Source organism: Megascapheus bottae, chromosome 4 (assembly GCF_031878675.1).
Source record: "Megascapheus bottae isolate mThoBot1 chromosome 4, mThoBot2.hap1, whole genome shotgun sequence".
In the NCBI taxonomy this organism is placed as follows: Eukaryota; Metazoa; Chordata; class Mammalia; order Rodentia; family Geomyidae; genus Megascapheus; species Megascapheus bottae.
Window position 1 is genome coordinate 28434490 of NC_143512.1, and position 16037 is coordinate 28450526.

At 34.1% G+C, this 16037-nt stretch overlaps 1 protein-coding gene across 1 annotated transcript in view; it reads left to right on the forward strand.

The window, feature by feature from the left end:
* Kiaa0825 (KIAA0825 ortholog) overlaps window positions 1-16037 on the forward strand; it is a 378969-nt gene that overhangs the window by 43383 nt on the left and 319549 nt on the right. The window contains exons 4-5 of the mRNA XM_090331617.1: window positions 7886-8054; window positions 11095-11764. Coding sequence (XP_090187743.1) covers window positions 7886-8054; window positions 11095-11764 — 839 coding nt within the window. The remainder of the gene's footprint in view (window positions 1-7885; window positions 8055-11094; window positions 11765-16037) is intronic.

The following is a 16037-nucleotide window of genomic DNA, read 5'->3' on the forward strand; positions in this document are numbered from 1 at the left end:
CCCTTCAGGAGAGGCAGTCATTCTTTCAAACCATTTTCATTTTTACATCTTCCTTCCCACTCAAGTCAGAGCTGAGTGACTTGTAGTTCTGATTACAGAAATCAGTAATGATAAAGCACACATAAAAATGATAAGAGTAAATCTCATGCTATGAATGCTGTACCCATAAACTCTGCTAACTAACTAACTGAAAGCCCCACAGAATGTTTTCTGAGCAGACTGGAACTTATTACTGTAATAAAATACTGAGGTACAGAAGTTCTTTTGATCTCAGGATCTTATATAAAATTATTTTTGTTCTCTTATTCATTTGGACAAGGATTATTGAATGTTAAGCGTTTATATTACACTTCTGTTTTCTACTTATATAAAACCCCTGTGTGTACCTCAGGAAGCAAATTCATCTCGTACTTACAGAAGATGTCTACTTTTTGTACTGACGACTAGACTTATGCCACTTTTGTATTGTTCCTACCACTGCATTCTGTGAAAATATGTCCAAATCAGATGAAAATAGAGGAAGCAAAAGAAAATGTGTCACAGTGTATCTTCCTACAGATATTATACGTGCTCCCTTTTGTCAATCCCTACTCCGAATTTTGGTACTACCAATACTACTTTGCCATTAACTGGACCTTGGGAAAGTTTGTTGTGATGGTTTTACTTTTGCGAAGCATTTAGACATGTTAGGTTGGCCCAGGTATTCCCAGGTTCTGAACTTTCTTGAAGCCACCCTGGGGCATTCCAGAGCCTTTTTGAACCTCTTTTTGGGTCAGTTTAGGACTTGAACTGAGGGCCTGGGAACTGTTCCTGAGCCTCTTTTGCTCAAGGTTAGCACACTAACACTTCGAGCCATGGCATCACTTCTGGCTTTTGAGTGGTTAATTGGAGATAATAGTCTCATGGACTTCCATGCCCAAGCCAGCTTATGTTCCCTCCTATTCTTAGATCTTAGCCCCCTGAGCAGTACCTGGCTTTTATTGATTTTCTCTATAGCTTTTTTGGTCTCTAATTCATTGAATTCTTATTTAATTTTAACTATTTGTTTCCATCTTCTGGATTAAAGTTTGGCTTGTTACTCTTTTTCAAGGAGCTTAGGGTATATCATAAAATTATTGTTTGAAATTTCTCCAATTTTTTGATACAGGAATTCAGAGCTATAAATTTTCCTCCAGATATTGCCTTTGCTGTGTCCCAGAGGAGCTGGTATTTTGTGTGTTCATTTTTGTTAAATACCATTAAAGTTTGAATTTCTGCTCTGATCTCTGCAGTGACTCACTGGTAAATCAACAGAAGGCCCTAATTCTAAAGACTCGTTCATATTGTGCTTCTTACAGTAAACTCTTAATGAAAGAGAAGGGCATTTTAGGTAGTTATTAATATATAGTCCACATGAGAGATAAGAAATGATTAGAGCCTGAGTCAAGTCTTTCAGAAAATGAGTGGAAACAAAGATGTATAGGAGAAAGATTTAAAGAGATAATGCTAATAGGATTTGGTATTGAGTATTTTTTTTCCCTGAAGACATAGTTGTAACTTCTTAAAATAGCCAAACCTCTCTGAAACAAAACACAGTTCAGCATAATTTCTTACATGTTTTAGCTATGGAAGTAGTTGTTTTAAGATTCTGTTCCTTGACCTTAAACAGTTACCTGTGAATGCCTCAATCTCAGAAAAATAATTTCTTAGTTCATGACTGAGTTATAGTTTAATTACATGGTAGTTTTTATAAATCAACTCAGTTTCCTACAAATTATATGTTGATCTCAAGGAATTTTAGTGATCTAATTAGAAAAACCTAGCAAATCCAAACACTAGAAATTCTATTTCACACAGATATTTATTTGTGCTTTTAAGTGTATGCAATAAAAGTGAAATAGTTTTCCTTAAACTGAACATATTTTGTGGACAGGAAGTATAATAAATACGAGTAACAAAAATATCAAAGCTTGCCAGGTGCTGGTGGCTGATGCCGGTAATCTAGCTACTCAGGAGGCTGAAATCTGAGGATTGTAGATTGAAGCCAGCCTTTCTGGCCTTTTCTGTTTATGAGGTAATGAGGAATTGAACCCAGGACTTCATGCATGTTATGCAAACACTCTGCTATTAAACCACATTCCCAGCCTCTGTGAGATTCTAATCTCCAGTTAACCACTTAAAAACTGAAAGTGGCTTTGTGGCTCAAGTGGTAGAGCCGAGATCACCAAGAGGCTCAGCGCCATCACCCAGGCCCTGAATTCAAGTCCCACAACTGACCATAAATAAATAAATAAGTAAATAAATAAATAAAAGCTTACAATATTTTAATGCTTAGATTTTTTATATTGTAAAATTGTCTTTGAACGTTCATGTAATTTCTACCATGATTCAGGAAATAAAAATTATTTTCTTTCAGTCTTTTTTTTTTATTGTCTGGATAATATATAGAGGAGTTACAGTTACATTTACCAGGTGGTAGGTACATTAATTCTCACACACTGATACCCCTTCTCATGTTTTTGTCCCCATTGCCTCCCCTTACCCCCTCCCATTCATCTTGTTTTCTCCCTTCCCTTTCCCATTTCAAATAAACAAATAAACATATATGTAATATACTAGGTAACAAAGTCAGATGCAGTAACAATATGATATTAGCCATAAGAGCAAAAAAAAGAGAAGAGAAATAACATACTACATTAGGAACAACAATCACACAAGATAAACCTCTTGTTTCCATATCCTAGAGTTCATTTCATTTAGTCTCATCCTATATGACCTTATGTACCTAGGTTTTGAGCTATTGTAATCCTCTGCTAAGAGAGCCCTAGATGTGTATTAATTATTACAAATGAGGGAAACCACTGAGCCTATATTCCTTTGAGCCTGGCTTACTTCACTTAATATGATTTCAGGAAATAAAAATTCTAACATTCAATGAAAACATACATAAGTTTTCTATAAACTCTTTGTCATAATTGTTACCAGTGGAACGTATTTTTTTCACTTTTAAACATTTCATGATTAAATAGTGAAGAGTATTCTAAATCACAATCCTCAGATCTCAGCCTCCTGAGTAGTTAAGAATATAGGTGTGAGTCACTGTTCCCAGCCAAAATTTTTGTCATAATTTTTATCCCTGTTTTCCTCAATTTCTCTCCCTACCTCTCAACTATAGCTGCCCCAGACCAATAGGCTTTTGTACTGCTGTTACTGTTCAGTGCCATCATTTTATTTGTAGGGCATCAATCATTTGGGAGCTAATAATGCATCTATCTATACATGCAGATAAATGTATATGCTTAAATGTCATTTTGGCAATAATAAATTCATATATTTTAATATCCCAAAATAGAGCTATAAAATAAGACATCATTAAAGTTATATAATCAGTAATGGATTCTCTTAAGGTCAGCTGTTAAGTGAATTTTTATACCTCTCATGGCATAGTGGCTCCTCCCTGTATACTCTCTCAGCCTGTTATACATACTTCCTAAAGTCTTAATGCATTGTTATTTATTCATAAGGCTGATTTGCTCACTTATCTTTTAGATGATGAATATGTTTGGTCCCCCATATATGTCACTGTGGCCTCGACATACTCATTACTCAGGTTTTGTTTATCATTGTAAGCATTCAATATATATTTTTTACATAAATGAAAGAGAAACATTGCTTGAGAAAATTACCACAGATATTCTTTAAAAAGCATACTCAGAATTTCATTTTAAGATGGTTTATAAATTGATTTATAAGCAGCTCCTCAGAAACGCATCTACTTGTACACATCATTAACTTGGATAATTTAGAGTCATTATAATTAAAGCACATTGGAGTTGCAATTTATTAGAAATGTTGAGGCATGGGAATAAAGGATAGAACACTCTGGTGCTTACCCTCCAGTTTAAGTACTAGTCCAGCTAAGGCTTCCTCAAATCCCCTCCCAAACTTACATGTCACTCCCATTTCCACCCTGCTGGAAAGTGGGGTTGAATCATTCCAGGAAATGTCTCACATTTCCACTGCCTGTGTTTATATCTTATGTTATATGTGGATCATATGGAATAGTCTTAAAGTATTATATGGTTAATACCATACTGTATTTATTTGTACTTCCTCCTCCTGATTAGAATTGTTGTTTTTTTTTACATTCATTCATGTTGGTAAGTATGATTCTATGTTCTTTTGCCTTTGTCTCACCATTTTATTACTCCCCTTCCCTTCCTCAAATCATATTTACAAGACACAGGTTACCTGTGACTTGACTGACTACAGAGGATAAACCAAAGGTGAAAAACAAATAACTTCCTATAGAACATTACAACCAGTGATATCAACAACAACAAAAAAACCTCTTGTTTCCAAATCTTGGAGTTCATTTCGATTAGCATCATTTTGAATGGTCGTATGCACATAGCCATTGAGTTATTGTGATTTGTTGCTAGGACTATCCTAGACATATACTAATTATTACAAATGAGGGGAAGTATGGAGTCTATGTTTCTTCGGGTCTGGCTGCCTTCACTCAATATGACTTTTTTCTTTGTCTTTTCATTTCCTTACAAATGGGGCGATGTTATTCTTTCTCACAGAAGCATAGGTTTCCCATTGTGTATATTCACCACATTTTCTTGAATCTACTGAGGAACATCTGAGTTGGCTCCATATCTTAGCTGTAGTAAATAATGCTGCAATGAACATATTTGTGCTGGTAGCTTTAGTATGGCTTTGTTTGTGGTCATTTGAATAATTGCTCAGGAGTGAAATTGCTAGGTCATAGGAGAGGTCTATGTTTAGTCTTTTGAGGAATCTCCATATTGCTTTCCAGAGTGGTTGAACCAGTTTACATTCCCACCAACAGTGTAGTAAGAGTTCCCTTTTGGCCACATCCCTACCAGCAGCTACTATTATTTGTTTTCTTGATAATGGCAATTCTAACGAGGGTGAGGTGGAATCTCAGTGTGGTTTTTATTAACATTTATTTTATGGCCAGAGATGTTGAACATTTATGTGTTTATTGATTATTATTTCTTCTCCAGAGAATTCTTTTTCTTTCACTCACTTATTAATGAGGTGGTTGTTTCCTTGAGGATAAAATCAGTAGCTTTTATGTATGCCAACAATAAAAAGAGTAAGGCTGAAATCTGAAAAACAACTCCATTTGTAATTGCCTTAAGAAAAAAATACTTAGAAAATAACTTAACCAAAGAGATGAAGGACATCTATGATGAAAACTTTAAAGACCTGAGAAAGGAAATTAAACCAGATTTAAGGAAATGGAAAAATCTCCCATGCACCTAGATGGGGAAAATTAACATCTTGAAAATGGCAACACTGCCCAAAGTTATCTACAAATTCAACACAGTACCCATCAACATCCCAACGTCATTCTTTAATGAAACAGAAGAAGCAATGAAAAATTCATAGGGAATAATGGAAAACCTCCAGGTAGCAAAAACAATCCTTAGCAGGAAGAACAGTGCTAAAGGAATAGCAATATAAAACAGTTGGTATTGGCACATGAACAGGCCTGAGGACTAATGGAATAGAATTAAAACCCAGACATGATCCCACAGATCTATCGCCACCTAATCTTTGATAGGGGAGCCAAAATTATCAGATGGAAGAAAGGCAGCCTCTTCAACAAATGGTGCTTACAGAATTGGCTACAACACAGGTAGAAAACTGAAGTTAGATCCTTAGATAACACCCTCAACCAAAATCAACTCCAAATGGATCAAAGACCTCAAGGGAAGAGAAGATACCCTAAAATTACTACGGGAAGGGATAGGAGGGGATACTCTGGGGCTCCTTCGCACATGTCAAAGCATTAATAAAGACCCAGAAATAATACAAATCAAAGAAAGGCTGTATAAATGGGATTGCAAGATAAATAGAAAGCCCATATATTGGGAGAAGATCTTTACTAGCTATACAGCAGACAAAGGCCTTTTATCAAAAATATACATGAGTTCCAAAAATTAAACCCCTCATGAAAAATCCTCAAAGAGATGTTCATCTTAAATATTGAAAATAAATGTTTACAATTTAGACAAGCAATAAAATGAGTTTTAAAAACAAGATTGTGGACGATGTTGAATGGCAGACTGACAAGATATTTAGCCATCTAATTGTGTGTCAAAATCATTTTTAAAAGGAAGCCCAGGTATCTTAGTTTATCTCAATGAGAGGGTCTCTTGAAATGTAGCAGCTTAATCCTTTATCAGTGTTTAGATAAATTACAGAACTATCTAGCTCTCTGAAGGCTTTGCCCTGCTTATAAATTATAGTTTTTGGCTTCTTCCCAGATTCAGATGTTAGAGATTAGCCTAAACGCTGAGTCCTGATTGAAGCAGATTTAGGTAGACTAGCTGTGGAGCCTTTCCAATTCACATTGCTGCAATCTATTAGGTTTCCTTGAGTGAGACACATGAGGATGCTATAATGCAAACCTTTGATAAAGGATCCCTGGAATCAAGGTGTATGCCTAGGGCATTGTGTTTCTTGGTCCATGGAAGTGCTTACATAAGTTGGAAAGCACATGCCAATCTCTTGTCAGATTGAGCTGGTGTTCCCAAATACCCACACTCCTCCATCAGGAAATTAGGTGGCTTGTGGCCAGAGGAGGTATTATTTTTCTTCTAAGTTTTTTGTTTTCATGAAAAGCCTCTTTGATTCTCAAAATTTATTTTTTCCAAGGTAACTTAGTTTGAATTTACTCATACTCAGAAGTCTACTGAAAAGCTTTAGTCTGATATTAACACTATGTGTTTTAGAGGCAACCCATATCTTATAAATAATATCAAAAGGATCTTTCATTTAACATGAGCTTTAATGATGAGAGCTTGGTTTATAAAACCATGTGGTTGCATCATATGGAACCTACAATGAAAAGCAATGGTACTTTCAGAACAATAACTAACTTTTTTGTGACAAACCTTTCTTAATACTATTAAGCTGTTGTCTTGGGTGAAGGGTTTCAGGGTCAAAAGCATTTGTTCACAAAAGCTTTTTTGCGGTTTAGATGTGCTGCCATCAGGTGGTGGTAATATGTCATATCCACATGGCTCCAGAAGAGGGCACGACATGAAAGGTTACCAGATTACCCCACAAAAATGTATAATTACGAATGTACCAAATTGCATATGGACATTATATAAAACATACATCTTGTTTTATCAGACCAAGCAGTGTTTTAATGAAATTTAATAAGTAGAGTCCAGGTTCTGTTCAATAATTTTTCTCTTCTTAATTTGTGGTGAATAAACACAGGAAACAGAAAAGTAAAATCTAAACTGCATGTAATTTCCTTATAGACATAAAATTACTATTAATGTTTCAGTTCATTTACTTTGTTTTTCATGCAATTTTCAGTATATGTTTTGTTTTTGGGATAGAATTGGATGGCAACAAAATAGTTATAGTAACATTGTATAGTTATATCCTTTACAATAATTAGAGCTCCCTGAACTCCTAATATTCCTTTGATTAAAGTTTCCCATAATTTACTTTGCCATTCACTTGTTAGTGCATAATGCATATTCTGATTTTCACAATATTTTTACTATGCCTCTCTCCCACTGCCTAGTAAGAGTGCCATTATTCTAATTATTGTATTATGCTTGGTATTTGTGTTAACACAAAATAATTTTCAACTCACCTCTAAATGGTTCAGAATTTAATATTTCTGCTATTGCATTTTCTTCAGCCAGAATTCAGAACTTTTGAGTTTGAAGCAAGAAATAAAATTTCCCCTTGTTACTATTGTCATATCATAGAATTTTAAAGTCTATATATGTACACAACTAGGTAACACATATAAACATTTTGAAGTGCCTGGAATATTGTAATATGGAACTGTTACCTACTTCCTACCAAAATGATTGTTTTTTTCTCTCTTTCTTTATAGCATAGAAAATTGCATTAAAGAGATACAGTCCAAAGTTAACAAACACTGCCCAGATGTGCAGCTGAAAACAACAACTGACTGCTTGGAATGGCTAGATGATTTTGACTATGATACAGCTAAGACTCCTTCTATTCCCCATGGAGATTTAATAAAATTCCTCAAGAAACTGGTAAAAAAAATAGTCATTGTTTTATAATGGATTGTGGTGGATGAATAGGGGGATAGCTCATTCCATTTGTCTATGTAAATGTTAGTGAAAATACTAGCTTACCACGCCTAGACATATTGTTTTTGTTTTGTTCCTATATGCCCAATAAACTCCAGTGAACTACTTATTTTTTCACCGTGACCTTTATGAATACAATCATAGTAAAAATAAAATGGAAGTTAAATACTATAATTTCTGGATGGTTTATATTGAGATGTATATCAAACATATCAATAACACAAAATGTATCATTGCACACTGCAGATGTTCCCAGAGTTCACTTTCATTATATTTCTTCTTCATAGCACTATTTTTTTGTGCTCAGTGTTAAGTATAACAAGATCCCTATCTATTCTATCTAAAAAGTGATCTTGGCTCTCATGCTCTGCATTCCCAACAAGCAGAAATATCTAGTTCTTCTCAGTCAAGTGAGCAGTATATATCCACATATTATTAATTGGTTGAAAATTATTGCATTGTTCATTCTTTGGTACTGGCCACCATGTATAATTTTGTACAGCACAGCTGTTTTATTGCACCTATACCTACCAGGGTGACTAGACCACAAAAACATATTCCCAAAAGCTCCGCAGTATTGTTAGAAAGCAGTATTCTGTAGCCATGGTTTTAATTTAATTTAGGGAGAAAAAGGCACCATTTTTGTCTGAACATCAAACACTAAGGCAGATGTGGAAAATATCTTGAGGTTATAGATGGCTTAGGAGTACAGATCAGATGAAAATAGTTCTTGGCTGTTGCTATTATTACAGATGTCCTTTAATGTTTACAAAGTAATAAAAGGAAGAGAAAGGAAGACTACATGCCCTGAAGCCTTAATCTTTTAAGAAAATCCTCTCACCCATTATCTCTTGAAGGTGGAGCCTTGAAGAATAAATATGGAAATAGTTATTCCTTTAATTTCTATTAAGAGCCATGTGTATTGAATTTCATTAATATTGATGTAATAATGCTTTCTCCCTTAATTAAAAGCAAAAGAGTTTAATTATCTTTTAATCTGTCACACGTAAGTCATTCTCTATTCACTGCAGGGCAAAGGCTGCCTTAGCTTTGTTCAAATTCATTAGGCTGATAGGCTAGTGCCAGAGCTAGGAATTTTGTTACTGTTGTTTTTTTCTTTTTTTAACATAATCGATGATGTTGGTTTAAGGAAGAAAGCACATTACGAAAACAGATCCAGATGGAAATGACCTTACTGTCATGTTTCTGTTTGCTGAAAGTGTCCATCTTATTTCATTTTTCATATACCTATTTTTATAGATCTGTGTTATTTCTATATTTAAATTAGAAACAGCTTCTGATTCTACATTTATGCTGCAGCTATTTTCAGAATACAAATGCAGAAAACAAGTAATTTTGTCTGTTATCAATTATTCTTTGACCAAATATTTGTAGTTATTAACCTAGTGAGTATGAAGTCCTGAGTTCAAACTCTAGCACATTTGCTTCCAAATTTCTGCCCCCCTCAAAAAATAAGAACCACAACAGGTCAAGAGAATGGGTTGAGGTCTATTCTTTTTTTTTTTTTTTGCCAGTCCTGGGCTTGAGCTCAGGGCCTGAGCACTGTCCTTGGACTTTCTCAAGGCTAGAGCTCTACCACTTGAGCCTCAGCACCACTTCCGGCTTTTTTCTATGTATGTGGTACCGAGGAATCGAACCCGGGTCTTCATGCATGCTAGGCAAGCACTTTAACCACTAGGCCAAACTCCCGGCCCTTGAGGTCTATTCTTAATTCTGTGCCTTATTACATGTGATATTTGAAAAGTCACTTAAATATGTTTCATATTATGTATCAATGGAATTTTTTTCTAAGCCACAAAATTTTCATTATGAATAAGCAAGATAATTGTATAATAAAATATATAGGTTATTGGGTATAGTTATTTACAATAGGGCATTAAATTTGGTATTACCATACTTGTGATGACTGAGATGAAATTCCAAGAATCAGTCTAGAAGCTGTTGATAGTTCTGAGTCACACATAATACCTGAGGTATCAATAAGAAATTATAAAGACGGACTCACTTATATGTACTTGAGCTTTGCTTCTATTGTAATCAGTTTGTTTCTGCTTCAAAATATAAACTAATTTCGGTATTTGGTAAAATAGATATAGTTATGAAAGTCAGAATGTAAAGAACGTGTAATTCAGCATGTAAGTCAGCATATGTAATTCAAAGTCCAGGAAAAGAAAGCGATTTTGGTCCTTTTATTATTCATAATTGTACTCACTATTGTTTTCCACAGAAAGTATTCAGGAATAATTTTACATCCTCTTGTGGGGAGCAATTCTGAGAGAATCTTTATCCATTTTGAGTCAGTTATTTCTTTGGAGAGAACAGAAATATTCTCAGATTAATTTTCAAAGTAAAATCTTTCTTAACATGATGCTCAGGAAGGAATTTAAATGAAAGGTGAAATCTTTGAATGCATTAAATTTTATTTCTCAGCATGGTAGCTATTAGTAGCCCCAAAGCACATTCTGTAAAGATTTCTGCTGTATTCCAGAGTGATTTTAAACATTATACACTCATTTGGGGTTTCATAACAAGTATATTGATTTGTGCATAAAAATTATCTACCAGGAACTTATTATGATTATTATCTTGAATTTATTTTGTCTTGGGATTACAATTCAATCAGTGTTGTACTCAAGGTTTTTATTTAGAATTTTTAAATTGCATTTTTCAGCCAGCTCAAGTTATAGTAGAGGTAGGTAACCCTGAAAGCTATTGATAACCTATATGCCTTGAAGTCTAATTGACCAAATAGTGAGCTGAGCTTTACAAAATTTAACAAATCATAAAATGTAACACATTCTAAAATATACTGCATTAACTAAATTTCAAATGCAAAAAAATATCTTGAAGAGTATCAGAATACGGATTCTCAATTAAAATTGTGCATGTCTCCGGAAATACTTTTTGTTGATAATGCTTAGATTTTGATCACATTTCTAATGGTAAAATATACTTTTATCAGCAAGATTTGTTGACAAATGAACAAAATCAAGAAGAAATGATACTGGATTTCCTCTGGGACCTCTCCTGTCAGAGCAATATTTTCTTCCCAGCGACTCTAAGTGGCACATCTTTCCATACACTGTCTAGGAATTCCCTTCATTCAATTGAAGATCACTCTTCTATTGAAGTAAAGTCTATGTGGGATGATATAAGGCTGCATCTTCGGCGATTCTTAGTGTGCAGAATAGAAAGACATAATGAAATAAATAACCCACAGCAGAAAATTTTATTGAAAAAACAATGCATACAAAAGCTCTTGTTTCTGTATCCAGAATCCGAAGTTATCATCAAATACCAAAACATACAGAATAAACAGCTGGCAAAATTTCTGCAGGACGATTTTCCTTCATATAACAGAGATTCAAGTTTAGAAATACTAGCTCATGGATATGAAAGTGCCATGCTTAAGTTATACTCAGTGATAAAAGAGGATTTTGATACGTTATGTGAAATATTAGCTCCGTCCTCAACAGTGAAATTCATTAAAGAAACATACCTGGATACGATTACAGAAGAAATGGCAAAACTTCTACAAAATTTCTGTGAGCGGCAGTTCAAAGACAATGCTGTTCCTGTGGCTAAGACCAGCAAGAGCTCCAGCAAGCATAGAGGAACAGTGCATGCTTTGGGTTAGTGACATTTCAATTTTCTGTTTTTGTTTCATTTAAACCTTTGACATTTTGAATTTTTCTAGGCTATTCTTGTTGTTTAGCTAAATATTGATTGCAAAACTGAAAATAAATTACAGAAAATAAATGTAATGAAATTTTATAGCATACAGTTTTCTGGTACTTTCCTTTCTCTAAGTATTGTCATAGGAGCCTTTTCTCTCCTATCAAATTTTTAATGATATTGAAGGCCAAAACATTCACAAATAATTTCTTTTCTCTTTATTATGCATGGAAAATTTTAAAATAGTGGTTGAATCTATATTACATGTGAACAGCAGAAGAGAGTAAGTTTTAGTCAAAACATCATCAGGTAAAGATGAGTTATTGAAAATTTCCTGAAATTTACATAAATTTAAATTAGAGGCTGAGAAATTGTAACATTTTGTCAACCCATTCTAATATAGAACAGTTTTATAAAATATTTAATGTAACATGACACATTGTAATTGCTAAGAAAGGCATAGCATTCTAATTGAAGCTAATTTTGTTTACTCTAATATTTCTCTGAGAATGTACACAAATAGATCATTTAAATTTTTTAATCTCATTAAAAAGACAAAAAAGGCATTATTGTACTATAATATACTTACCATGGGTTCAATTTTCCATTAGTGAAGAAAATCAAGGTAAAATTAAGATTATTTTTAAATGATCATTCTTAAAATTGAGCTATTTCTAAATTGGGTTTTTAAACTATATTATTTGAAATTATCATGCGGTGAATTATAGATCTTTTGAATTATAGTCATTTCATATTACCAGTCATATTATAGTGTATTTTAACATTTTATTAATAAAATACTTGAAGTCTGAATTATCATGATATATTCTTTTCCAAATAAGCTAATATTTTTTCTTAAAGCTTTAATTGCTTTCTGAGATCGACATTGCAGAATAGAGATGCCACAGCCAATCTGGGTTACAGTTCAGGAAAGTTGCAGTTTTCTTCAAACAAATATTTTCATTTTAATTTTTAACATATGAATTCTTAAGTGCATTTTGTGAGTGCTCTTGTTTTTGTAAGCTATATCTTTTCTCAAAAAGTTTTTATCTACTTAGATCTTCATTATGAAAGTTTAATAATTTATGTAACTAGTTCATATAGTTATATAAATTATAATTACACAGAGTAGTAGGAAACCATATGTACGGTTGAAAATATGTACAAATGCTTTGTAGTATTTAGAGCTGATACTTAGATGTTTTCACTCAGAGTAAAGCAAGTATGTTACTTTAACTGTAGAATTGGAAACATTGCCCCCAACTCATTTCTGCATGGATCTTTTCAGCTCTGCTACCTGAAATTGGATTCAATCAGTCACCTCTTATGTAAATACTTTTATGTTAGGAAGAACCTATTCCTTATTATCCCATTTCTGTGAACAAGGAAAGAAGCTTGTTAAGCCTTGTATTATATCTTCAGTCAGAATTCATACACTGGTCTTTGTCTCCAATATCTGCATTCTCAACTATCATGCTATACTCAAAGTATAGGACTAAATCTTCATTCACCCCACGAAACAAATTACAAATATCAGGATAATTGCCTGATAAATTCAGCTATATTGACTGTCTCCGTTATAAGCAAGACATTTAACAGTTAACATATTTAAGATTAAAATTGGGAGAAAAATGAGTGAATCATTACTACTATGGGAGAAGTGCTAAACTAGCTCAAAAGATCAGTCATATTTTTCACTAATATTTGACTCAATGACTAAATTGTATTTATTAAGGAGATATAGCTTTGAAATCAGCAAAAAAATAATTTATATACCTATTAGAGAAAAAAATCCCCTACATTGGCTTGAATTTGTTGATTTCTTTTTCTTTGTTTTCAAAACCAGGATTTCACCCTAGAGTTTTTTCCTTGCTGGAAAGGCACTCTTCCTCTTAGGCCACACAACCGATCCATTTTACATGTTATTTTTCAGATAATCTGTTTCTGTTTATCTCTGTCTTTCTCTCTCTCTCCTCTCTCCTTTCTTCCTGCCTTTCCCCTTCCCTCTCTCCTCCATCCTCCCCAAAATGTCAGGAGAATGTCCTCCTGTTTAACTTGTTTCTGTCTTTCTCTGCTACAGCTAGATTGGCAAACATGCATCACTGTGCTCAGCTTCTGATGGATTGAGATGAGGTCTCTATCTTGTTTCCTAGGCTGTCTTTGAAGTGCAATCCTCCTGCTCTCTGTCTTCAGAGTAGTTAGGATTTCAAGTCCAAGTCTCTAGGTTCAGTTGTATTATCATTACCATAGTTCTGTACCGTTTTTAAATTGTATTTTATTGTCACGATGATATATAGAGAGGTTACAGTTACATTCATCAGAGAGTGGGTACATTACTTTTTTAAAATTAATTAGCTTAAATTCAAGATACAGAATTCAAGAGTAGAATGAAGGACCGACTCTGGGAGGAATTTAAGCCGGGTTTACTTTAAATTTATAGTTGAGGTAGGAATGACTGACAAAGTAGACATAGGATATTTTTTTCTTAAGATTAATTATTCTTAATGTTCAGAGCCCTAGACAAAACTTCATTCTCCCTAGAGGTGACAGAGATGTTATGGCAGGAAATCTAGATGTTCAATTTTAATGGCATCAAGGGTAGCCACCTGTTCAGGAGGAAGGAACAGCTTTTTGCCACCTGTCTTAGTTACACCTGTGAACTACGAAACCCTTCCTTACTGTCATCCCTTCCGGTTCCTGGAGTTTCTTTTGCTTCTTTTTCTGTGTTGCTTGCAGGCTCTGTCTTCTTCCTCCAGCTTCTTGGCCTGCTTCTTGGCTGGTGTAGGGACTTCACCTTGCATCCTCACAGCTGGACTGGATGACAGCTGCACCTTTGTCCTGACCCTGATTTGGACAAAACCAGAAGCAGGGGGCTCTATGTTCAGCTCCCTAAGAGCATGAGGCAGGCCTATTGACTGGCTTCCTCAATCTTAATACTATAGAAAGAACATACTATAAGTAGCAGCATTTAACATTTATTGGTTCAGACTGGAATATACTTTATCTTATATATAACATATATAATATACATAGTAATATCTATATATCTATATATTTATATATAGATATATATACCTTGTCAGGAAGCTAGAGGATTAAATAAGATAAAGTAATATATATATATATATCCATTATATATGGAGGAAACAAAGATTTTAAGTGCCATTCTCAAAGAGACAGAGTGAAGTTAAGATTCAAAGTTAAGTGTCTGAATGTAGTCCTTCATCTATGGTGATGTTATATTGACAAAAACTCAGGATGGAAACCACATATCCAATTTAAAAATACATCTCCTCCGTGACAGTGCTGTAGCTGTGTTCCCTTTCAAACTAGACTAAATACCTTGCACTCCTGTCTTTTGAAAACTCCACAATACCCAGTTTGGAGTATTTTTGCTTATAGTTCCTCTTTAGCAGACAATGTTAATTGTCATACCTTAAGCAAGATTTCTATGTGTGCTATAGTTCTAAACTTGTATGTATACTGCCTATATTCTTGATGAGCTAAGAAACCGATGGAAGCTTTAATTGCCTCTGGTTTTGTACTTAGATTGAAGATCATTTGTTCTTCTCTGAATGGTCTATAAATTCTCTATATTACTTGAGCATCAAAGAAAATGATTGCTTATTATTGTGTATGAGACTTTATAAAACTTTATATACATTAGTTCATTTAATATCTGAACAGCTCTTCATATTATTCACACATTATATATGGGAAAACATTCAGAAAGATAAATATTTTCCAAGGTCATACAACTAATAAGCCAAATAAAAGGGCTTCTTCTGTTTTCTGTGATTTAGTATCCTCCCACCCTCCCCACCTCCCCCCCAACTTTACTTCTCAGTGCTGGGTACTGATAGAAATTAGTGCCTCTTGCATGCTAGGCAAGGTCTGTATAACTCAACTGCATCCTCAGTCCTGGTCAGTTATCCAGGTAAGCCACAAAACCCTGTGTCCAAAACAGAAAGGTGCTGAATCTTAATGTTAAAAAATAATTTACCAAACACTTTCACATTTTCCCTTTTGGCTGTCACATTCCTGTATTCTATACTAAACTCATTAAATATGTTTGCCTTTCTTTTTATTGACAATGGCTAATAACCATGATTCATAGCTGATTTTCTGATTCACTTGGGATTATTGAAAATGAGTAGGGGTAGTTTTTATTCTTTTAGCCTAGCCTAGCCTAGCCATCCCATCCCATCCCATCCTCCCTTATCCCTTCCC